The sequence below is a fragment of the Hemibagrus wyckioides genome, linkage group LG06, assembly GCF_019097595.1.
Source record: "Hemibagrus wyckioides isolate EC202008001 linkage group LG06, SWU_Hwy_1.0, whole genome shotgun sequence".
NCBI classification, from domain to species: Eukaryota; Metazoa; Chordata; class Actinopteri; order Siluriformes; family Bagridae; genus Hemibagrus; species Hemibagrus wyckioides.
The window spans coordinates 3,632,073-3,657,072 of record NC_080715.1 but is presented as its reverse complement, the minus strand read 5'-3'; the positions used below and the strand labels follow the sequence as shown (position 1 = coordinate 3,657,072).

General features: G+C 41.2%; 3 protein-coding genes across 3 annotated transcripts in view; all 3 read right to left on the bottom strand.

Annotated features, from left to right (window-relative positions):
* LOC131354620 (cystathionine beta-synthase-like protein) overlaps positions 1–7,325 on the bottom strand; it is a 25,019-nt gene extending 17,694 nt beyond the window's left edge. Inside the window, exons 1-4 of the mRNA XM_058392482.1 lie at positions 7,225–7,325; positions 6,995–7,022; positions 3,629–3,862; positions 1,774–1,880 (exon numbers count right to left, since the gene is read on the bottom strand). Of these exons, the coding sequence (XP_058248465.1) occupies positions 1,774–1,880; positions 3,629–3,855 (334 nt within the window). The 5' untranslated portion in view covers positions 3,856–3,862; positions 6,995–7,022; positions 7,225–7,325. The remainder of the gene's footprint in view (positions 1–1,773; positions 1,881–3,628; positions 3,863–6,994; positions 7,023–7,224) is intronic.
* A 5,747-nt stretch (positions 7,326–13,072) lies between these two features.
* The window catches only part of LOC131355250 (cystathionine beta-synthase-like protein), a 54,705-nt gene continuing 42,777 nt past the window's right edge, over positions 13,073–25,000 (bottom strand). The window contains exons 9-16 of the mRNA XM_058393576.1: positions 18,549–18,674; positions 18,376–18,460; positions 17,981–18,086; positions 17,313–17,390; positions 16,543–16,677; positions 15,287–15,395; positions 14,679–14,763; positions 13,073–14,064 (exon numbers count right to left, since the gene is read on the bottom strand). Of these exons, the coding sequence (XP_058249559.1) occupies positions 13,928–14,064; positions 14,679–14,763; positions 15,287–15,395; positions 16,543–16,677; positions 17,313–17,390; positions 17,981–18,086; positions 18,376–18,460; positions 18,549–18,674 (861 nt within the window). The 3' untranslated portion in view covers positions 13,073–13,927. The remainder of the gene's footprint in view (positions 14,065–14,678; positions 14,764–15,286; positions 15,396–16,542; positions 16,678–17,312; positions 17,391–17,980; positions 18,087–18,375; positions 18,461–18,548; positions 18,675–25,000) is intronic.
* Positions 22,477–24,299, bottom strand: LOC131355251 (uncharacterized). Its single transcript, XM_058393577.1, has 2 exons — positions 24,245–24,299; positions 22,477–24,160 (listed from the first exon to the last, which is right to left on the bottom strand). The coding sequence occupies exons 1-2, from the start codon at positions 24,292–24,294 to the stop codon at positions 23,548–23,550; spliced, it is 663 nt and encodes a 220-aa protein (XP_058249560.1). The 5' UTR covers positions 24,295–24,299; the 3' UTR covers positions 22,477–23,547.

Sequence of the window (25,000 nt, the reverse complement as noted above, 5' to 3'; positions counted from 1 at the left end):
TTGCTATAGAAACAATAATCTATCAGAACTTTATCGCATTAATACTGTATAAACTCTTTAATGTTCTAATAAAAATGACACATTGAGAGTATGTTAAATCATCAGATTAGAATGGAAGAGTTATGATTAACCACACCTTCCTGTTCGGTCTTGCTTGTATGATACTGAATGTTTAGAAACCTGCTTGTGAAGCCAGTCTGACCTGTTTCATTGTCCTCACCTAACCTTCCAGGATAATACACGTCATATAAAGGATCACAGTCACTTTAAACACAGTAAAGAACCTCGAATTTTTTTCCCCAATCCCTCGTTCAAAACTTATTCACTCCTGACAGCTTTGGATTTCTGTGAACACACACTGGGCCAAAACCGCTTCGTGTTTCAGAGGTCAGTGCAGAAGACAGAGGAGTCATGAACGCAGGAGATAAAGGGGTCAGATTAATACACAAAGAGGTCCTCAGTCACAGTGAAAGGACATCTTGTGAAGGCTAAAGAGTGGGATTCGGGAGAGTGCACTAAAGCTACACCACACTGAAGCATCAAATCCAAACTGCTGTTTTGTGAAGAGTCAATAAGAGGTCAGAATGAGAGAAGCCTGGACATGTACAACAACAGTTCCCATATGATATGAATATATGAAAAAATTTGAATACATGAAGCTTATTAGCACAATTAAGGAAAACTTTTGAGATGTTTGTTTCCCAGTAGTATTCAGAGAATGTTAAATTACAATATGTGATGAAATTAGAGCTGATGCCTGAGACCTGCTTAGACTGGATTACATGTGGTAGAGGGGTAGAGTCTTTTACCTACAGTGAAATAACCCCAAGTAATGTACAGCATCCCATCTGAATACTTTCATGGTGTAAAAGATTCCATTACATCGAGTAGATTAAGAGAATTCCAGAAAATGCTAAAACCAAGTCTGGGTTTAAAACATAGAACTCCTGAGTGGTTAAGGCAAGTTTCTGAATTTCTCACACAGACATGGTTTTCACTTGAACTTTTTTGTGGATATCTGGAAGGTTTTCACACTAAGAACCTTTATAGAAACTCGGGAACGTCTTCTTGCAGGAGTCTTTTTCATTGCAGGAACCTTTTCAGGAACTTAGTAAAGTTTCCACTTTAGGCACCTTTTAAAATTCTGCACTACAGGAACCTTTTCAGGAATTTCATAAACTTTTTTTTGGTTACTGCAGGAACCTTTTCAGGGCTTTGACACTTTCAAGTTTTCACCGGTTGAAATCTTTTCAGGAAATCAGGAACCTGGGAAAATTCTCACCTCAGGAAACTTTTCATAAACTCAGGAACATTTTCACCAATGGCGGTATTTTGGTAAACCTTAGGAACTTTGGAAAGTCTTCCTGCAGGAACCAATTTAGGAACTTTTCACAAAAGGAGCCATCTTGGAAGACTTGGGAAAGTTTTTTTCCAGGAACTAGGGAATGTTTTCTCCTCATTAAACATTTAGGAAACTTTTTCTACTTCAGAGAGCTTTTCAGCAATGTTGTAAAATCTTTATTCAGGAATCTTTTTTGGAACTCAGGGAAACTGTCCACTACTGGACACTGTGAGGTTTCAGCAGGTAGGTGTCCTATACAGGGACCTTGTGAGTAGAAATGGATTGCACAGCGTTTAGGTGAATGATGACTAATTCATGTGTTTATGCACTGTACTGGGTGTGTTACAGGAAGGAAAGTATTGAGCAGAGTTCATTGATTAAGAAACATTCCTGTAAAAGTGCAAACCCGGTGCTAAAGCACTCCTACTCACAGATCTCACACTTCACCCCGAACATTTTGGGAATCTTGTTGATGCGAACCAGTGGCGTGTTTCCGATGTGTCTCAGGATGTTGGGCAGAATGCTGGGAGTCTTCGTCCTGCAGGGAAATGGAGGGGGTTATGTCGTCTATACAATCAGTCAGTCACTTACTCAGTCACTACCCTGGTCAGGGTCACCAAGGATCCAGATCCTGGTATATAATAATGCAGAGCTAAAACACTACAAGGTTTTTTCACACTTGTGCTGACTGACACATTACAGTGGAACCTCAGCATAGGAGTTTAATTGGTTCTGGAGGCGAGTTCTTAAGGTTTAAATTACTATTGCCAAATGAATTTTTCCATAAGAAAGAACGTAAATACAAATAATCCGTTCCAGCTCCCAAAAATATGACCAATATTCCCAATATGAAGTGTATGTACACTGTATGGCTATTTACAAAGAACTGACCCAAGCCAAGCATTCCATGTCAAGGCTCCTCATAGGAAGTCGTGCCACCAAGCTTGTGCTAAAAATAGAACAGACCGCCCACGCCACCAATCTGTCAACAAAAACACTCCAAAAATCACCTAGCTTTTGAACGCATGCCAAAGGCAATGTTGGTATCGTGGGTTGACTCTTTCATAACAACTTTCACTGACTGAAAAAAACTCGTAAATTCGTAAACTTGCTTTGGTAGGCTTTCCACTGACGCAAACAAATTTTGAACAGCTTCCGGACATACGCGCAACTTAGCCAGCGTTCGGTTTGTTTCGTTTCGTTCGAATGCTGAAAATGCTTTGGTGAAAATTCATAAGGAGGTTTCCATTCGTATGCCAAGGTTCCACTTTACTGTATACCTCATTTTAAAACCTGAATTCTCCATTCTGATTGGTCAGATGTTGATCCATTTGTATAACAGCAGCTCTGACAACAGTGCAGTTGATCGCTCTGATACTGAGCGAGGGTCATCAAAAATACAAAATGTAACGATGCACAAAAAAGAGTTTTTGAAGACACAGAGACACAAGGAAGTTTTAGATAAAAAACTTGTTCATCAACAGAAAACAGGGAAGTACACCAATCACAGTACGGGGGCGGAGACGCAAGAAGAGAACTCGTGACAAATACGTTATAGTTTCTATAGTAACTGCTCATTCATGAGGACGTGTGTGTGTGTAAGGGTACAATCTTTCATAGAATTGTTGATCATTGTTGACAAAATGCTGACTCTTCACATAAATGCCAATTTTGAAAAGAAAAAAAAATCAAAATTAATTAAAAAAGAACAAATTGTTAAAATAACTTACATTACATTTCTAAAAAAAATATTAGAAATTTTTGTTCATCTGGAAATATTTTAAAATATATTTACTCCTGGCAATTCATTACAATGCAATTTATTTATCATTAAAAACATTAATTTACATTGCATTCTTTTTTAAATTTAATTTTATAACAATTTTATTAATTGTTTTTGCTGGAAAACATCAGTTTAAAATTCATTCTGTCATAGCAAACATCAGCCCTCTGATACAGGAAGTCCACAAACAAATCATCAATTACATATGATTCTTAAAGGGTTTATCTTCCACTGTACACATCCCTGTAACTGAGCTGTTACTATAGAAACCATAACATATTAAAAGGAAAATGGAAAATTTGAATGAATCAACATCTTTTGACCCATCAGAATGGATTAATGCGTTATGGATCATGTGTCTCTTCCTGTCTTCCTGTAAAACCAGAGGTGTTGGTAAGATGTTGGTATGATGCTGATGTTTAGGAGAACCTCACTCTGATACAGGATCCTACTATAACATCACACCATCTGAAGTGGTAAAAAGTCAATAAACCCTTCCTCACCGTTCTGTGTGGACGTGAGGAGAGTTCGTGTTCGGCTCCCCGAGCCGCCATGTGCACCTGCTGGACAGATCTGGACGGATCCAGTTCCTCTCTAGGACGCTCTCCTCCTCCTCCATGCCGTTCTGCACTTGGTTCTTATCCATCAGCTTGTTGTCTTCGCTCGGCAGGGACGTCTTGTTCATGGCGTGAGGGCAGAGCGACTCAGAGGCAGAAAGGTCTGAGGGCATGACTCAACTATGGGGAAGAGAACAAGAAAAAATAACACCTGAGGCAGATGATGGAAGTGTGTCACAGGTTACCTGCATGGTACAGCTGTAGAAGAGAAACCCTTAAAAATTTAATAATAAGTTTATTTGCAAAGAAATTAGATCTGTGTTGGATTTGTGTCACATTAACCTGGTCAGGTGATATAACATATGAAGGAACCATTGAACACATCTACCAGTGAACATAGATAATCGATGCAGAGTCATAAGTCACAGTGACTCATACATTGTGTTGATTTTTCCTTCACCTGTACACACACACACACACATTCCAAGGCCAAGGCCTTTCCACTGCCTGATAGTTTCCAGGACTTTATTCAAAAGCATGTTTTGAATATTGAAATAATCTTTATTAGTTCTGGACTGATTGGTGGATCAAGTGTTGATTAATTCTCTAGAACAGCAGCTGTGACAGTAGCACAGGTTTATATTAACACAATCATTCAAACATGTTATGGTTTCTATAGTAACAGGGTAATGAACGGTGGATTCGCCACATACACAGATGGTGAAAGGTGTGTAATCGTTGATATGGTGAAGTTTTCATGGATACAATGACTTCATCACGCTGCTCTGTCCTTGGTTATTATCCTTTAACAGCATGACACAGGTGCAAGATAAATCTAGGTTCTACTTCATCATTTCATGTTCCTGTTTGAGTCGATTATGTTACAAATCTTCCCTGCAGTGCTACGTCACTCATGTCCACTTTACTCCGTGTTTTCATGTGTTTGTTCTGTTTGTCATGTTTTGTTTTGGTTCATGTACTGTCACTGGATCTTACCTGTTTGTAGTGTACTTCCTGATTTATGTGTCTGTTTAAACCCTTCGTGTGTCTCGTCATCTGTGATTAATTATTCGTTCAGTCTATGGTCAGTGCCTGACCATACCAAGCTTTTGTTCTCTCTTTTGCTTCTTCGATCTTGCCCACAGTTTCCTGTTTCTCATTTTCCCATGTTTTTGCCTGTTTGAGGATCACCTCACCTGCTTTCAGATTTGGATTTTGTCTCACGTTCTGAACTGTTTTCTGTTAATTATGTAAAGATTCCCATCTGTGTCCACCTCCACGAACCCTGTCATAACAGACTGATTTGTTCTGGTTTTGTTTCAGGTCAGTAATATCAAACATCAGATGCTCGTTGTATCTATCAGAGACTTCAGTTCAATTTAGAATAAATAATTAGGATGTGCTCGTCAAAATTTCATCAGAATCATGTAAGTGAAGTTTTCACACTTGCTCTCCACTAATGGTGCTGAATCATGCTGTTCCAGCAGATCACAGCTGTGTGGCTGATGCAAGACACAAATAAGGGAAGTGACACTAGAAGTCAAGTGTCTGGTCTTTTCTTAAGTTATGATCAGAAATGAGTCACTTAAAAAATGTGTGAAGAACTATTACTAACACTCAGGTTAACTTCAGGGCAAACGCTACACTGTGCATCCCTTATTCAAGTCATGTGTCTGAAATATATTATTAACATACATGTCTTGAAATTATTAAATGAATTAATTACGTTAAATTAAAAATAAGAAGCCTCATAATTAAAATAATCAATGTATTTAAAATATAATTTTATTTTACTTTAAAATGAAATAAATTTCTAACTTAATTTTGATTTATAAATCATTCAAATTATTATTTTCTGATGATTTATAAAATTAAATTTATTTACATTTTCACTGATTTCTGCTGGAAACAGCTTTAAAAAAGTAATTTGATTCTGTAAATTAATCAATTCATTAAATTTTCATTAAATGTATTTAATAAACTGACATTTCAGTATAGCATTAGCATTCTTTTACATTTATAAATTAAATTCTACCACATTTAAATTTCATTTCTACAAGAAAACATCTGGAACGCAGGTTAAAATTAATTCTATCTTGGCAAACTCGTTAAACGTCTAATTCAAGAAATGATAAAAATGTATGTTTTGAATCTTTAGAGCCATTACGGGTTCTTCGGTTTGTGCCTCTGGAGACGATACAGAAACGATAACTTTTCAGAATGAGAGCGTTAATATAAACCTGTTAGAAAAAACTTAGCAATGAATAAAACTAGTCTGAAAAGTGTTGTGTATCACCATGGCAACAAGACAAAAACTAATACATGACATTGTTTTATAACTTTTAAGCTAAGTTAAAGCTTAATTTTCATTTTCATTCTAAATAAATACTGGATCAATCCATCCACTCTAATGCCCTAGATAAATCCCGAGGACTCCCGAGGTAGCGATCACCATCTACTGACCTCCTCTCCATCCTCTCACTCCTCTCCTTGACTCTTCATGTAGAGGAGCATCCATGCTCCCACCACCAGGAGACAGTTTCTTCCCTCAGGTATTCAAGATTCAAGATTCAAAGCACTTAATTAATCCCAAGGGGAAATTCCTTAATTCACGTTACTCAACACCCTGCTGCCTCATAACACTTACCTGGGCTACAAAAACACCTCACCCACTATATGACTCAACATCAACATATGGACCACCTACTTTACAAAACCGGACACTATCAGACTCTTTATACTATGAACATTTTAGAGTTGCAAATATTACCGCTATATTAGCTGAAACACTACAGAATAGTTTAGAGGTTACAGCTCATGTTCTCCGAGTTTATTCACCTGGGTATTTATTCACCTGGGTATTTATTCACCTGGGTATTTATTCTCCTGGGTATTTATTCTCCTGGGTATTTATTCACCTGGGTATTTATTCACCTGGGTATTTATTGTCTTAGAGAAGCTACATTTTATTCCAATATACACAACCCATATAGAGGAATGACAATAAAAAAAAAAAAAAAAAAACCCACTTAAATATTATATGAAACAGTTCGGTATGAATAAATACATAAAATCTATTAAATCTAACAACTTCAGATCGCAAGAGCAGTTTAAATAATGCTTAGATTTATTTATAATTGTTTATAATCATGAATTATCGGGTAGCTTCACTGATTAGGAGCGACGCTGAATAGTCCGCAGCCAGGATGATGCAATCGACCTATAAGTGATCATGTTTTTCTCTCAAATAAAACGAACAAAATGTAAACAATTCAAGTAAAAATAAATAAATAAATGATAATCTACACTTACCCAAGTAGCTCGCGCGCACTGAGGATTCCTATGAGGATTAATGCAGTATTAGTCTATTAGAGCCTTACACACACATACACATACACACACACACAGTGATGCTGAATGCCGTTGCTATGGTTTCGTATAAAAAAATGTACATGATATAATAATAAATGAAAATAAAGACAGATTAAATCTGAGTTCTGTGATCAGTCCTGTGGTATAAATCTATAAGCGTGGACACCTACCTCTGTATTGACTACAACAACGCTGAAGCAGAAGTGCAGTGCGATTTCAGCGCATTTCAACCTCACACACACACACACACACACATTCTCTAAGAGCTCACATGTTAAAGAGCTAATTCTACTGGCCAATCGTCAGGCGGCGTGGTCTTTTCCCCGCACGCTGATTGGCTGCTTCGGAGGCGGCTGCTCTGTGCTCTCAGCCAATCAAAACACGCTGGGTTTTGTTCTATGTTACGAGTGATACGAGCTTCCGGGTTTGTGTTTCATATCGTGGGACGCTGCGCCTGCTGTGTTCCTAGCGTTAAAAAATAGCCTAGTTATTTATAATTAAGTAAATAATCGATCAGTAAATCATTAACTGGCCTCGTTTTTTCGATTTTTGTGAAATCAGTGTGTTAAAGGTGCAGTGATGGATCATGAAGCAACACCATGAGAAGTTTGTAGTTAAAAGTTTACTTGCATGAAAGTTAGTAAACACACTGGATGGGATGCCAACTCATCACACACACACACACACACGTACCCACGCACAATGTCAATAAAGCTGAATCTAATCTAATCAGCCTACAGCACATGCCTATGGACTGGGGAGGAAACCCCTGAAGCACTGGGAAAAACTGGTTCCTTTTTTTTTTTTTTTACATAAAAAAAATGTAAAAAAGGGGGGGGGGGGTTTGGTCAATCCTGAAGGTCACATTAATGCCCTGGAAAACTGTCTGGTGAAACCAAATCTCGAGGTAGATATCACCACCTACTGACCGCCTCTCCATCCTCCCACTCCTCTATGGACTCTTCATCCTCCTGCTATCTGACAGACTGTAGAGGAAAAGTCAGTCAAAGAAGCTTTGTCACTTCAACCATATATAGCTGATGCAGTACACAGTGAAATGAAACAACGTTCCTCCTAGACCAAAGGTGCTACACAGAACAAAGACAAAGTAAAAAAAAAAAAAATAGATGAGATAAAGATAAAATGACAGATGCTGTTCGGGTGAAAGAATTGTTGTGCTTTGGTCATGTGCTGTATGACCGTCTTTCATTTTGTTTTTGTATTTTTTTTTTCTTTTTAAAGTTCCACTGCTTGTCGCTGTGATGCAGTGAAGGAGTAATTGTTTCATTCCTGTTGTGGACAGCCCTTGTTTTGAGTTGGAGGGATATGTAATGATGATGTCACCCCCCCACCCCAATTTCACTGTGCTGTAATGTATATGTGACAAATAAAGGTAAATTATTATTATAATTATAAACACTCACACACACTCACTCACACACACACACTGAAAGTCCCCAAGTCCTCGTGTCCCTGTACAGTGCATGCGTGTGTGTGTGTGTGTGTGTGTGTGTGTGTAGAAGTCAGTCAGACACAGTAATACATCATTTTTTTATTTGTACTTTTTCTGTTTATCTTCTTGTAAAAGTTCATAAACTATTTCAGCCAATCAATCAATCAATCAATTAATTAATTAATTAATCAATCCTCAATTTCCATTTGTATTCGTGTGTGTGTGTGTGGAATAAACAGGAAGAGATCGTGGCTATGACTCAGTGTGTGCAGATTTTAAAACAGAGATAGTGTTTTGCACATTTAAAGAACACACACATACACACACACAATTCAAAATATTTACAAAATTACTTTTAAATTTAAAAAAGTAATAATCCACTCTAAGACCATCAGTAGCCTATCAGAACCTTATTCTTTATTCCATCTTATATTAGCTTTAAAGTTTTAGACTGCTTTTAGATTTTCTTTTTTGTGTTTAGGTGAAGGCTTATATTAGAAAAAAAAACCCAGAAGATATTAGATATTAGCATAAGCTTAATTCATGTGAATAACTGTACAATTATAACTTTACTAACAATTTAACAACATTTTTAATAATCCTTACTGTCTTTCATTCCATTCATACTCATTCCACCCTGTAGTGCAAACTGCAGAAAACCTCCATCCATCCATCATCTATATCTGCTTTATTCCTAATTAGGGTTACGGTGATCTGCTGGAGCCTATCCCAGCACACATTGGCCTACAGAAAACCATTTTTCAAATCACTGTCTGTCCTGCTTAGCCGATCTATTCTTTGGTCTCAGGCGTCATCGGGCATCAAGGCAGGATAGACCCTGGACAGAGTGCCAACCCATCGCAGGGTACACACACACAATCACACACTATGGGCACACGAGGAACTGTTTAACCTACGGCAAGCTGATCGGACCATCCATGAGTATACCCTCCGTTTCCGTACGCTGGCGGCCTCTAGAGGCTGGAACGAAGTGGCGCTACTGTCGGCTTACTGGCGTGGTTTACAGCCCACGATCTGACGGCAGATGGCCGTCTATGACGACTCCGTCAGACTGGAAAATTTCATATTAAAGGCACAGTGCGTATCACAACACCTCTCCGCGGTCTCCGTCGAGTGTTGGTCTATGCTTAGTGTTGGTCTATGCTTAGTTGTCTCAGGTGATTAATCAAGAGTAGTTTCAGTCTCCCTTAAGGTGTGAACTGTGGGCAGGGCTTACTAATTTATATTGAAGGCTCTCAGTTTGCATGTAGTCCGGTCAAGACCTGTTTATAGTAAGTGTCTACTAACATACTTTCTTTCTTGTCCTGCCACACTTTAACTTGCACTTAACCTCACTTTGACCAAACCAGACATGTGCCTCAAACACATCTCTGTTCTTACCTCTTACAGACACAGGCATTATTACCCACGAAGCAAAGGTTGTGTTTCCAGCAATCTCATCTACCCTCCCCTGTTGTCTCAGTCTCAAACAGCGGTGGTAGGTGGGCTCTGGAACTGCCAGTCTGCTGTAAGGAAGGCTGATTTCATCTCAGCTTTAGATTCCCACTATTCCTTTGATTTTCTGGCACTAACCAAGACCTGGATATCACCACAAAACACTGCTACACTGACTGCTCTATCCTCTGCCTATGCTTTCTCTCACTTACCACAAGAATCAGGCAGGGGTGGTGGCACAGGTCTGCTGTTGTCCCGGAGATGGTGTTTCACACCTCTCCCCTTGTCTCATCTCACCATTTCTTCTTTTGAATTCCATGCAGTTTCAGTTACATCTCCAATCAACCTCTTCTGAATTTGTTCTCTTTGTCATTTAACAGCTGCCCTCCAACACACAAGGGAGGAAAAGTCTTGGACTTGGTCTTCACCTGCCCTTCCCCAGCTACAGACATGACTGCTACCCCACTTCATATCTCAGATCATCACTTGGTATCCTTCACTATCATTCTCCCTGTACTACCCAAATGTAACTCCCAACATCCCTCTCTCATCCGTCGGAACCTTCACTCTAGCTCTCCTTCCTCTATAGCTTCTTACACTCTTTCATCTCTTCCTGACTATGACTCCTTTTCCTCCTTACCCCTAGACTCAGCTACAGACACATCATCTCCTCTCTTTCATCAACCATGGACCTTCTCTGCGCTTTATCCACTAAACGCAGGAAGACTTCTTGTCCTGCTCCTTGGCTGTCAGAAGTGCTTCGCAACAATTGAAGAGAACTACGAACAGCAGAGAGGAAGTGGAAGAAATGTGAACTGGACACAGATCTCACCTCTTATCGAATGCTTCAGTCCAGATTCTCTTCGGATGTGACTTCTGCCAAGACTTCCTTTTACAAGGAAAAGCTTGAGGCTTCTGCACAAGATCCCCGAAAGCTCCACAACAACATCATCTCTGCACTACTCAACCCTCCAACCCACCTGCTCCATCCTCCCTGACCGCTGAAGATTTTGCCACTTTTCACACAGAGAAGATTGAGATCTGCCAGACCTTCATGTCTGCCCCTACTTCCTCTGCATTACACAGCCAGGACTCAGCTACTCCTTCACTGAAGCATCTCTCAACCATAGCAGCAGAAGAGGTTTTGCAAATCATCCACTCCTCCAATCCTACCACCTGCCCACTGAATCCAATCCCTTCCACTATGCTCCAGATCATCTCACCTGACCTCCAGCCCTTCATCACCGCAGTCATCAATAGATCCATTGCATCAGGACAGGTACCAACTGCCTTTAAGCAAGCAAGGGTTATCCCTATACTAAAGAAACCTACTTTGGATCCCTCTGACATTAATAATTACAGACCAGTATCACTCTTCTCCACCTTCTCCAATTGCCCAGTCCATCCTCCATGCCCGGTGGTAAGTACAATCTATTTGAACTCAGTAATTTCCAACCCGCGATATCGTGATGCCACACTAATCCATGCCTCTCGATCTTACGCAGTCAACATACTCTTTGATTCTGGTTATTCCGGGAATTTCATTTCCTCTCATGTCCTTTCCACCTGCAATATCCCACGCCAGCAGAGCCAGACACGTTACCAGATAACCACCATCCAAGGCAAACCGCTGGGCCATGGACTGGTGCAGTGGGTCACTCCGAACTGACTCTTCACATTGGCTGTCTTCATGAGGAGACATTATCCCTACTGGTGCTGGAGGAGTCCAAAGTGGATGTCGTCCTGGGATGCCCCTGGCTGGCCCAACACCAACCCAACATCAGATGGAGCTTGGGGAGTATCGATCAGTGGAGTCACAACTGTTTCCAACACTGCCTACGAGCAGTCCCGGTCCCTGAAACTGCAGTTCTGGGATCCAAAACCATCGAGAGCCCTCAGAGCCTCACCCAAGTGGACCTCCCCGAGGAATATCTGATGTACTAGGATGTCTTCAGTAAAGCTGCCGCGACCAAACTTCCACCACACCGACCATGGGACTGTGCTATTGACCTCCATGACCTCCATGAGGTCTGTTGCTCTCTTGTCAGAAGTTTTAAGCCTGATTTGTACTTTTTCCTGTGACTGTGTGTTTGTAGAAACTGTAGCTACACCAGCAGCACTGCTCACATCCTGGCCTACGTGACTTTTATGCATATGGAGATTGAAAAGCTGAAATGTTCCTGTCTGTAAGGTTTCCATGTCAACATGTAAAATGTTTAGAGATTTCTAGCAGCTATTCTGGGACACGTGCGTTATTTGTCATGGAGAGCTCTGATATTTTTCTTTCAAACTTTCCGCTGCCTTTGTTGTGAACTTCGTCATCATGAAGAAAAACAACAACAAAACTTTACTAATCTAGAGGATCTAGAAGATTGGTAATTATAATAGGCTATTCTGTAGATTTTCTGTAGATAACTGGACACACGTCACACACTTCCCCTCATTGAGAGTTTTGATATGTCACGTGTATGTAGCTGTAATTTTGCGATTTCCCATAATTCCTGGTGGTGGGGTTCACGTGACGTGACGTCAACTGGACACATGTCACTCACTTCCCCTCATTGTCCTAAGTGTTGTGACTATGTTGCAGTGAGTTTTTGAGTTTTATTGAGGACTCAAAATTCCGGCTACTTTCAAAATGATCTATTTTGACATATAACTGCTACCAACAGACATACAGATAGACAGTTAGACGGATGGATGGACGGACAGATAGAAAGACAGAAGGACGGATGGACGTTTTGTTGATTTTCCCATGAGTCAAATTCTTGATTTTTGAAGACTAACAGGTTATATCACCAGTTTCTGTCTAATATAAATCTACATGATCCTCAGTCTGCTTTGTTCCTCAGCTGAAATGATTCATTATTCCAAACTATTATTACAGAAGGACATTAAGTCCATTGCTTCAATTTAGTATAACTTCATTTATCTTATTTCCTTGACACTTTATTGTTTTAAAGTATAATGAGTGTGAGGTATACAGCAAGTGTTAATTCACAGCTCCCTCTTGTGGCAAAAATCAGGAAACACAATACACAATTTGTCCTAAAGACTAAAGAAAAAAAACACCTTTATTTAAAATAAGAGCAAATTGAATGCAGCATTGAAAAATACCTCCAAGAAAAAAAGAAAAGAAAAGAAAAGAAGCAGATCGTATGAAGTAAATGAGTTTAAAAGAAAAGAGGTGGAGGTTGAAGCATTCATTAACATTACGAGATTAACATTCACAGCATGAACCTGATCACCTTTTACCTTACACCTGCCCTTATTTACATTCAAACCATCTTACACGCAGTTTTATAATAAACTGACAAGTGAAAGATGAAGAAGAAGAAGAAGAAGAAGAAGAAGAAGAAGAAGAAGTAAAACTATCCGTTTTCCTTAGACAAGGCCAAAGCATCAATAGTCCAACAATAATACAGGAACATTTTATAGCAGTTGTATTCTTTGGCTATTATGCAGTGATCCCATCTGGCCACCAGGTGGCGGTCGAGCCTCATACAGAACGCCAGAAGAGCCAGAAGTTGACAACATTCACATATCACTGAGAATAAAGCGAGTCGTCACAATGCGCTCAGTATTTGGCAGGAAACAGTAATATACTCTGGATTGGATTTCTAACAGCTATGTGCTTGTTTCTGGAGCAGTGTGTAACACTGACCAGCTTCTACTGAGGTGAAAACACTGAAAAAAAAATCAACACATCTTATTTCCTTTTAAGGGAAAAAAGAAGTGTAGATAAGCTGCAACTGTTCTGGCTGGCTCTGTAACCCCCAGGTTTGTGATACAACTTTAAAACTATAAATTTGTTACTAGATTTGTTATTAGATTACAGACTGCAGCTTTAAGCTCATGTGTACTCGCGTTAGAAAGAAACAGAAACCAAGTACATAAAGATGTAAGGTTTACTGTTATGTTTGTAAATCCAAATTGTGTGTGTGTGTGTGTGTGTCAGAGGTCAACTACATGTCATCGGGGAGCGAGGACTCGGACAGCGTGCGCTCTCTCCTCTCGCGAGTGGTCACAAAGTTCAGCAGGTCGATGGCCGTGACGATGCCAAACACCATCTTCTTCAGAGCTGACGAGCCGTCTGTCAGGTCTACAGAGAGGAATAGAGAGAGACAGACAGAGAGAGTGAGACAGAGAGACAAACAGAGAGAGTGAGGCAGAGAGACAAACAGAGAGTAAGAGAGACAGACAAAGATGAGAGAGAGAGAGAGAGAGAGAGAGAGAGACCAAAAGTGAGACAGACAAAGGGGAGAGACAGAGACAAAGAGTGAGACAGACAAAGGGGAGAGACAGACAGAGAGTGAGACAGACAGGGAGGGAGACAGACGAAGAGGAAAGAGAGCCCAAAAGTGACACAGACAAAGAGGATTGAGAGACCAAGAGTGAGACAGACAAAGAGGAGAGAGAGACCAAAAGAGAGACAGACAGGGAGGAAGACAAAAAAGGAGGAAAAAGAGACCATGAGTGAGACAGACAAAGGGGAGGGAGAGGCCAAGAGAGAGACAGACAGGAAGTAAGACAGACAAAGAGGAGAGAAAGACCAAGAGAGAGACAGACAAGGAGACCAAGAAAGAGAGTGAGACAGATGGAGGAGAGAGAAGGAAACAGAAAGAGTAAGGTATACAGAAAGAAAACTTCCTCTTCCCAGATAAATTCTGGGGTGCCAATACTTTAATACTTTAAAAGGAAGACAGAGACACATACACTGGATCTGATCGTGCACCACCAGGGCAAAGTGGTCCGTCTCTAGGATCCTGGAGAGCTTACCCAGGTTATCTGTCAGATGAACCTACACACACACACACACACACACACACACACACTTTATAAAGCAATTCCAAAGAAATTTGGCTGATATTTGTAATTATTATCTGGAACTGGCTGATATCTGTCCTGAAGTTAAATCTGATGTGTGTAAACGATAAAAACATACACTGTGTGTGTGTGTGTGTGTGTGTGTGTGTGTGTGTGTGTGGAGTATGCGAATGTTAAGAGCTATGGCGGTGTGTGATTACTGTGTGTTTGTAGCTGGCGTGTGTGTAGTGCATGTTTATAGCCAGTGCGTGTTTTGAATATGGTGTGCAATTACAGTGTGTGTGTGTGTGTGTATGTGTGTGTGTGTGTGTATACACGGAGGTGTGTATGGACATGTCAGCCTGCACAAACATCTGACAGTAGATGTGTCAGGTCCTGCCCAAGTATTTTTAAGAAACTCTATCTTGATCTGCAGTTGAGCAAGTTGAGTGTTTTTTATAAAGCATGTGTTTGTGTGTGTGTATGTGTGTGTGTGTGTGTGTGTGTGTGTGTGGTACCTGTTTGAACTGCTTATACAGGACTTTGTTGACGGGGTCCGAAGGACTGACCTTCCCAGCGAGTACAGAGGACAGCATGTTACCCAGGGTGACCATCCCCACAATCATTCTATACACACACACACACACACACACACACACACACACACACACACACATATTTAAAATAAATATCCTCACAGTCTTTGATGAAATTCACAGTTCTTCAGGAGTTTGTGAGTGTGTGTCAGTGCATCCGTGTGTGTTCAGTGGCTGAGGTTGGAGTGATTTCAGATTAGGAACTCGATACTGGCAGATTGGGTTCTGTTAAATTTACATCTTGAGTTCACCTCAAATACCCCAGGTCATATATTTAGCATTCACCTCTCTTAAACTTTTTGTACTGTTACAATCTGGGACTGAAATGGACTCAATTGAGATGCCAAAGATCTATTGAAAATAGTCCATAATGAAAAAAAAATTGTGTGTGTGTGTTAGAGGGTGAGAGGAGATATTTAATATAATTTGCAAAATTATTTACAAAAACAAAAGTCCAACTCTGCTCATTACTCTCAGATGTGAAGCATGGGGGTGGTAGCATCATATATACCATCTATATACAAATAAAACACGAGTAAAAGTGTCCAAAAACCGCTCATCACCATGACAACACCATCGACACAGTGAAGCATGGTGGTGGGAGCATCATGCTGAAAATCAACATATTTCTCAAAATAAAAAGTCTAAACGTCTGTAACACTGCTTATCACTGTCTCCACTGTGAAGAGCATGGTGGTGGGAGCATCACGTAGAACATGTATATATAAATATAACACAAGTAAAAGTGTCCAAAAATGACTAGCTGAACGGAGTCGAGTTATGTGCAGTTAAAGAAGCTATGTGATATTAAAGATTGGTCATAAAGAATACATGAAGATATCAAAACAATCCAGGAACAAATCTGGAAAAGTATCAAAATGTCCTTAACTTTGAACATCTCATGAAGCAACACTGAATTCATTATTAAGAAATGTAAAGAATGCAGAACAACCCAAGAGGACACCGTCCACCAAAAATCAGTGACCAGGTGAAATGCGGGGATTAGAGAAGCAACCAACATGGTGCTACCACCACCGGGCTTCACAGTGTGTAGATTCAAGACCTAAACTCCCATTCAAGTCCATTTTAGTTGCAGGTTGTGACACTACTGTGAGTTTTTGGGGAAGTGACCGTACTCTTCACTACTGCATGCTTCAGAGTTGTTTATTCTGACGTACCCAGCCTCGTCGACTACAGGAGCCTGGTCAAACGCCTTGTCCTTCAGGATCTTTATGGTGTTTTTAATGCTGACAGATGGCAGAACTGTTAGAGGGGCAGAGAGGCGCAGCTCCTGTAGAGTCAGATTCCACCACCTGCACCGACAAGACCCCAAGAGACTTCAGATAAACTGTACTAGATGAAATTATGTTCTTTACACTCTCAATAGAACCTGAATCATTACAGACAAGGTGTTCTACTCTATTCTTTTTTTTATGTTTGTTTTGTTTACTAGAGGTCTGAGATTTATAATAAATGAGTAAATGAAATGTTTTGTTTGTATAGAAATATGGTATAATTAGGTTTTTATTTTGGAGCTCAAGTTAGACTACTGTAGCAAAACAGAAACAAAAATAATCAGGGTTGCCAGTTCGGGGCAAAAACAGACACTGCAAATAAGAAATGCATCTGGAGCACTGACAGAATCGTGAGAAAAATGGGTTTATCTCTATGTATAAAACTTCTGGGATAGTTTACAATTTTTTCTGCTGTCTTTGAGTTCTAGTTAGAGTGAGGGATTGTCAAAGTGAAACCTGGCAACCCACCAATGCTCTACTTCAGTGTAAATAAGCGAGTTCCTCGTGCATGTTTTTCTGTTTCAGGTAAATTCTTTCTTCCCTGTACAAACTGTGCTACATTGGCATGCTGAGACATGCAGTGATCTTCAGCACGATAATCAGACCTCAGTGCTCAGCTATACCAGTAAGGTGTGTGTGTGTGTGTGTCTCACCAAGGTTTGTTGACCATCAGGTCCTCCTCTCTCAGAAAGCCTTTTTCACACATCCACTTGTCACTGAGGAATTTGGACCTGTGGAAGGAATTATAAAGCACTGTCAGTGATGTAAAGAATAAACACTCCTCATGGTGCGGTTACAGGAAAATAAATAAAATAATCAGCGATGATAGAGTGATGTGATGAAGCTGTAGCTCATTATAACAGCACAACATTCTGACCTTTTTTTTAGCCTACAATTGTTTTTTTATTAATTAAACAGTGATATATTTTTAACCCATTTATAGTTACATTTAATGTTGTGGAACATCCAGAAAATAATTTCCTGTTCTCACTTATATTACAACGGCTGTAAACAGTCATTCCCTCACCAGACTCTTCTGCATCTCTCTCTTGGAGTCAAGACAAAAAGCAACCTTTGACACTGGAGACTCCTTCCACACATATTACATCACAGTCTACTAACAAAAAACTATATCTTCGATAACACACATTTTTAATCCGTTTATTATCAGTGGAGCATCCGCTGTACACACCCCTGTGAAAGGGCTTTGAACTGAGCCTGTTCATATAAACCTGTGCTGCTGTTATAGATGCTGTTTTAGAAATTTAATCAAAAGCTTCTGACCAATCAGAAGGCAGAATTGGAGTCAGCAGATGCTCACATGTAGTTCCGAAGTGAGTCGGGGAGGATGACCACACAGCGCTGATCTTCCTTCAGCTCCTTCGCCATCTTCATTGCTGCAGACATGGCTGATCCTGAACTACCACCTACACACACACACACACACATTTATACATAACGTATGTTAATCTATAGCCATATTTGACTGTATTACATTCAACTCCAAAAATATTGGCACCCTTCATGTTAGGTAATATTATTCTGGCTGAAACGATGGAGACTGCACAGCAAAGGATGAAACAATACAAATATTTTGTGGAGTTGTGTGTAATCCAATCATATTGACAACAAAAAAACAACAAAAAGTGCCAAAGCAAGCTGTAAGAGAGATTTTCTGAGGCCTGGATATCAGTACAGAGTGATTAGTGAACCCACCACACAGCAGTCCTTCCTGTTGGATGAGCATGCGTGACATGTTAAAGGACTCCTCATCCTCAATCTTGCACCAATCGTCAATCACCTGACAATCAGCAACAAACGCTGTCATTAACATCACCGCAACACACAATTAATACACACAATCACACAAACAGTGAAGAGCCGCTCACAGATTTGTCCAATACGGTGGGGATGAAGTCGTGTCCGATTCCCTCCACCTCGTACTGGGTCTTATCTGTTTCATTCAGGTGCTCTGGCTCTGCTAGGATCGAGCCCTCAGGGTCCACACCAATAATCTATAAACACACACACACACGTTGCAATATGAACACCTCGGTCCTGAGAACATTGCTCCATTATACGTCTATTGAATTGGTCATGTGACCGTCTCTGCAAAAGATCAGAGATACAAGTCTTTTTTTTTTTTACTTTTCTTCTTTGAAAGGAAGTGAATTTTTCATTTTCACACCTGATTCTGTTATTTATTTACTCTTCATTTTATTTTGCTTCTTTGTTCTGTCAACTTTTTCTTAAATGCCGTCACTCATCTTTCCACAACACCTTTTTTCCTTTTTTTATTTTTTCACAAAATGATACCATTTAATTGTTTGTTTCCTACATTCCTTTATTCTTTATTACATTTCCTTTATTCTTCATATGACTCTTTCACTCTTTGCCTCATTATTTTTCCTTTTCCAATTATTCTTTCTTCTGTTTTCAGTTCTTTGATTTGTCAATCGTTCCTTTTTTTCAGCTCTTTAACTTTTTAATTCTCTGTTAGTTTCATTCTTTGAATCATTTAAGGTTCTTTGTATATTTATTCCTTCTTTTATTCTTATTCTTTTTATTATTTCTTTCCTTTCAACTGCTGAACTGTTCCCTGCCTGGCCTGAGGAAGGCGCTGGCAGGTGAACCTGGCAGGTGAACCCGAAGCTGCTACCCTGCAGTGAACCCGTGAACACGAGCCTGCTTGTTCTGTCTATGTGCCTGTCAGTCTTACGTTTATTCTTTCTTATTTTTCCGTTAACCATGCCATGTCTCGTCTTCCGTCTGTTTCCCCATGTCGTGTCTTTATGTAATAAAAGCAGTGCTTTGCTGAATCCTGTGTCTGGTGTAAAGTTCCGGCTAACAATTTAGCCTAGGTCCTTACGGGTGTACACAAAAATATATATATAATCCAGACAGACACCGAAGAATGGATGCTCTTCTTTTCATTTATTGGTGGCAACTATTGGTCATTTATCCTTCTCACACTGTCTTTGCAATAAAATAAACAACAGAAAACCACAAAAGGTGCGAGGTATATATGAGCATGTGGATTAGAGTCCAAGCGTGTGCGAAAGAGAGCCGAAAGTGGGGGGGGGGGTGATGTCATCATTACATATCCCCCCACCTCAAAACAAGGGCTGTCCTCAGGCCACAATAGAAATGAAACCAGCACTCCTTCACTGTATCATATGACTGTATAACAGCGACAAGCAGTGGAACTTAAAAAGAAAAAAAAAAAAATTACAAAAAAATGAAAGACAGTCGTACAGCTCATGACCATAGCCTACATTTCACCCGAACAGCATCTATTTCTTATTTTCATTCACTGTTTTTTCTTTCTGTTAGAAGATGAAAAGAAACAGAAAATATCACGATAAATTTTTGAAACAGTCAAGTATAAACAGTAATGTGAACAAGCAGTACACATTGTCGTCATAACCCTCTCAGACATTCCCATACACGTCATGCCCTAGACCAGCCAAAGAAAACACCTTATCCTTTTCTTTTCTAAACAAAATATCAAAACCAATATGGAAAACAATAATGACCTGAAACCTTTCAATATTCAAATTGTGATGCAAAATAAGGGTTTGTCCACCTGTTGACAGCCCAGTCACTGGTAACCCTTGGCGTCCACTTAGGACGGAGGAAGTACGGGTGTTCTGTGCAGGCAGTCTGTGCAGAATGAGTAGGGTGTTGTGAATATGAGTGTATTTCTGTATGGAAGGGCTGTGTGTATGTAAGGTGAGGAACACCAGCAAATCTATCGGTTAGAGAATATTGGTGTGTTTGCATGTGCACGGGTTGAGTGTCAGTGTGGGGTGAGAAAGAGTTCCCAGGAGGCGTGACCACAGGACTATTGACTAAAGGAGACACTTTCCCTGTGGTCGGAGCAGCCGCCAAACTGGCCACAGCTGTCTGGCTCCCTAAACAGGAAGTCAAAGCCATAGTCTTCCTGCTAATCAGGGACAACCACTGTCTGGTCCCGCAGACTGGTCTCAGCCAATTGTTGGGGTGTACACTCCAGATCCTCCTTGTTGTCCCAAGTAAAAAATGGATGTAAGTTAGCAACATGGTACACACCACCGTCAGCTCCATCTGCCACCCTAGTCAGCCTGTAATTCAGCTCAGACAAAACTTTGGTAATCCTGTAAGGGCCTTTACAGACTGGGGCAAGCTTGGCAGAGAAACCTGCCAAGGCATCTGATCGAGGGTGGGCTTTCAGTTTAACCAAATCACCAACGGCACAGCGATTTTTGTCATAATGTTTTTTCTGTGTGGACTAGCTCTCTGCTAGGGACTCTCTGACATGATCATACGCCTCTTTCAAGGTCGAAGTGAGCTCCGCCTTGTAGTCTGCTACGGAGTCAGCCATGTATTGGGGGTTTGGTGACATCCACAAATCAAGGGGTGTAGTTAGGTCTCTGCCATACAAAAGGAAAGCTTGGGTGTCCCCTGTACTCTGGTGAGGAGCCGTTCTTAAAGCAAAAGAGATCAGTGGCAAGAGGAGGTCCCAGTTTCGATGTTTTTGACCAACATACGCACAGATTGCAATCTTAATAGTACGGTTCACTCACTCCATCTGGTTAGACTGGGGGTGGTAGGCTGTAGTCAACCTGTGATCTGAGCCTATTGCCGCAATAACCTCCTCAAAGAAATCACTCACAAACTGGACACCTCTGTCAGAGACCAGGTGTGCAGGAGCACCGTGTCTCGCAAACACCTCAGAAATAAACTTGCGAGCTGCAGTTGCTGCTGTAGCCTCTCAAACTGGACAGATTTCCACCCACTTAGTGAAATAGTCAATGAAAACTAAAATGTATTCATTCCCACGGCTGGATCTGGGGAGGGGACCCATGAAATCAACACCCGCAAACTCCCATGGATACGTGGCAACCACTGGTTTCAGGTAGCCTCCAGGCTTCCGGTTGACTGGTTTGGATAACTGGCAGGTCACACAGGACAGGACATACCTCTTGACATCACCCCTCATACCTGGCCAGTAGACTTGCCTCTGCAAGCGTCCAAGGGTTTTGGTAATGTCCAGGTGGCCCCCCATTGGGTGGTAATGAAAGTATTTCAGCAACGTGCCTCGCAGAATTTCAGGCACATAGAACCGTAGGGCCTTCAGAGGATGTAGCCGGTAGGATGCCCTCTTATCCATGAAGTAAACTAAACCATCCTGAATGCAAAAATCTGCCGAGTCCACACAGGAACTGTTCTCTAGTTCAGTGTACATCGATGAGATTTCTCAGTTACTCTGCTGGAGCAACTTAAGTTGCTGTTTGTCCTCCAATATCAGCAGCAGTTGATGTCTGAGGTTCAAAGAGCCAGTAGTGGCATATGGTGGCAACAGGTCTATTGACTCAGAGGGATCACTGGTAGGGTTCCATGAAAGCGCATCCGGAACTAAATTTGCAGAGCCAGGTCTGTGGACTACCTCAAAGTTGAATTCCAAAGGAAGTCGTAGGCACCATCTAGCTAATCGCCCTGAGGGGGTGGGCCTTGCCATCAGCCATCTCAAGCAGTTGCGGTCCGTAACAACTGTTACACTGGAGCCCTCAATATATGGACGAAAGTGTTCCAAATCCCAAATCACCCCAAGGCACTCTTTCTCTGAAGTGGAATATAGGCGTTCTGATTTGTGTAGTGTGCGGCTTGCAAATGCAACAGCTCTTTCCATGCCATCTTCTCCAGTTTGGGTCAACGTAGCCCCAAAACCAACATTGCAGGCATCTGTATGAACTGTGAAAGGCTTTCCAAAATCCGGTAAAACAAGGACTGGTGCACTAGTCAGCTGCTGCTTCAAGTGATCGAAAGACTGCTGGCACTCATTGGACCATGAAAATTGGGCGTCCTCTCAAAAGAGCGAACATGGGCTAGGCAATATGAGCATACCCTGCAATGAACCTACGATAGTAACTTGTCATTCCCAGAAACTGTCACACATTTTTAACTGTCTTAGGTGTGGGGAGCTGCCTGACTGCAGCTATCTTACTTCCATCAGGACCGATACCCTCTGGGGTTACAAGGTAACCCAAGTAACATAGATTTGGTGTACAAAAATGGCATTTAGCCAGCTTCAGAGAAAGGGCAGCCTCTGCTAAACACCCCAATACACTAGCGAGGTCCTTCAGGTGTTGTTCAAAGGTTGGTGAAGCGACAACAATATTATCCAAGTACACCATACAACAGTTGTGTGTAAGCCCTGCCAAGACAGTATTCATTAACCTCTGGAATGTCGCAGGTGCATTGGACAACCCAAAAGGCATTACTTTAATCTGATAGAGCCCTTTGTGAGAGATAAAAGCTGTCTTTACTCTCGAGTCAGTAGCCAACGAGACCTGCCAGTAACCACGTGCAAGGTCCAGAGTCGAAATAAATTTACCTTGTGCCAAAAAATCCAAAGAGTCATCTACTCTCGGCAGGGGATAGGAGTCCTTCACCGTACATTTGTTCACTTTCCTAAAATCCACACAGAATCTCGGCTCTGTACCCGGCTTTTCAACTATCACAATTGTTGATGCCCAGGGCCCTGAAGTGGGTTCAATGATATCATCCTCCAACATTTTAGAAATCTGCTCTTCAATAATTTTTCTTTTAGCGGGCGAGGCACGATAGAGAGGAAGGCACACTGGTTTCGCAGTTCCTGTGTCCATCGTATGTGTAACTAATGAAGTTTTCCCGAGCTTCCCACTAAAAAGATATTCAAAGTCCTTCAACATGCTTGCCAGTTTTTCCTTGTCAGCTCGAGGTAGGACTGCCTGGTCTAACACTGGGATAAAATCAACTATGACATTCTTAAAGGTCAGGCAAGCTACATGGCCTTCCAAGTCCTGAAACTCCCCCTCCAACAGGCCTAAGTCTGGTGCATAGTTCGCATTGTCTCCTAATTTGATACTACCTGTGGCCGGATGAATGTGAACATCTGCCTGAATCATGAAATCTGTGCCCAAAAGGACAGGGCAAGACAGGCCCGGAATTACAGCAAAACGATGCGTGAACAAGTGGCCCAGCAACCTCACTGGCAGCCTGTACTAAATTCACTGAGTGCGGACCCTCCGCTCTCTGTACACTGGGCCCTGAGTCCCGTTTTTGGGTGCTCGACCACGTAGGTTTCAGAAAACCCGGGGGCGGCACCCCTAGTGTCTTCCGGAGTGCATGGGGACCCTTGACCTGACTGAGGACTTGTAGCTGTCCCCCCACTAGGTTCTGCATTTCCACTCTGCCTAGTTTTCTTACAGCTCTCACAATTACATGTGGTGACCCCGGGGGCGAAACATTTGTAGCGGTGTAAACTCGGCCAGAGGGCTGTGTATCCAGCGAGAGTGTGTGTTGCAGTGAGTGTAGTGTGTCTAGGACGAGCACCAGTATTATGACCACCTGAATGTTGATAAGCCTCAGCAGTTTGCCTGTCATGTTTTGTGAGGACGTGTGTAGTAGGGGTGGAGGTATACATAGGCTGGGTACCTGTGTCTGGTCTCTGTGAGTGTGAAGAGGTCTGCGTCCCAATCTGTTGTAGTAAGATGTGTTGTAAATCAATAGACATACTAAATGCAGATGTCAGAGTATCTACTTGTTGCTGTAACTTTTTTACCTGAGCAGCAACATGCTGAAGTGTGACCGAATCATCACCCCACAGCCCATGTGGAACACAATCACGGTCCTCATCATCATCTACAAATATATCAAGATGTCTAGCCATTGTAAATGTCATTTGGAAGACAAAACAGAATCATGATCACTAACAAATGGAAAGAAAACTATCCTAGGGTTCGGTACAGGCCTTTTTTCCCTGTTATTTTTCGAACAATTAACACATATAATACATATATATACAATTTTTTTTCACTGTGTGTAGAACTCTGTGCAGCTGTCAGTAGCCACCTTCCCTGTTCTGAGGACGAAAGTTCACAGCCCGACCAAAACAGAAACGCTCTTTTCCCATCCACAGTCTGAATCATGCATGCACCAACTCCCACGTCCTTTCACACTGTCTCACCAACCGTGTTGCTGCACGAGTGAATGAGAGATCTCAAAGTTGCTTCTTCAGCCATCCATTTGCAAACGTATACGAGGCAAAGATACAAAAAGGCAAATTTCAAAAACAATTTGCATGCTTCGTAATAGTCACCAAGAAAAAAATATATTCCCAATGTACTCGCTGTCCATTGTCTAAACTTTTCTTTCCGAGGTTATTCATTCACAGTTTGGGCACCATTTGTAAAGTTCTGGCTAAAAATTTAGCCTAGGTCCTTACGGGTGTACACAAAAATATATATAATCCAGACAGACACCGAAGAATGGATGCTCTTCGTTTCATTTATTGGTGGCAACTATTGGTCATTTATCC

Excerpts from the sequence above, each read along its gene's own strand:
- LOC131355251 (XM_058393577.1), bottom strand. The coding sequence starts at position 24,294 with ATGGGCTGTGGGGTGATGATTCGGTCACACTTCAGCATGTTGCTGCTC. Across the intron at positions 24,161-24,244 it reads TTCAGCATGTTGCTGCTCAG|ATTGGGACGCAGACCTCTTC; the intron begins GTAAAAAAGTTA and ends TTACTACAACAG.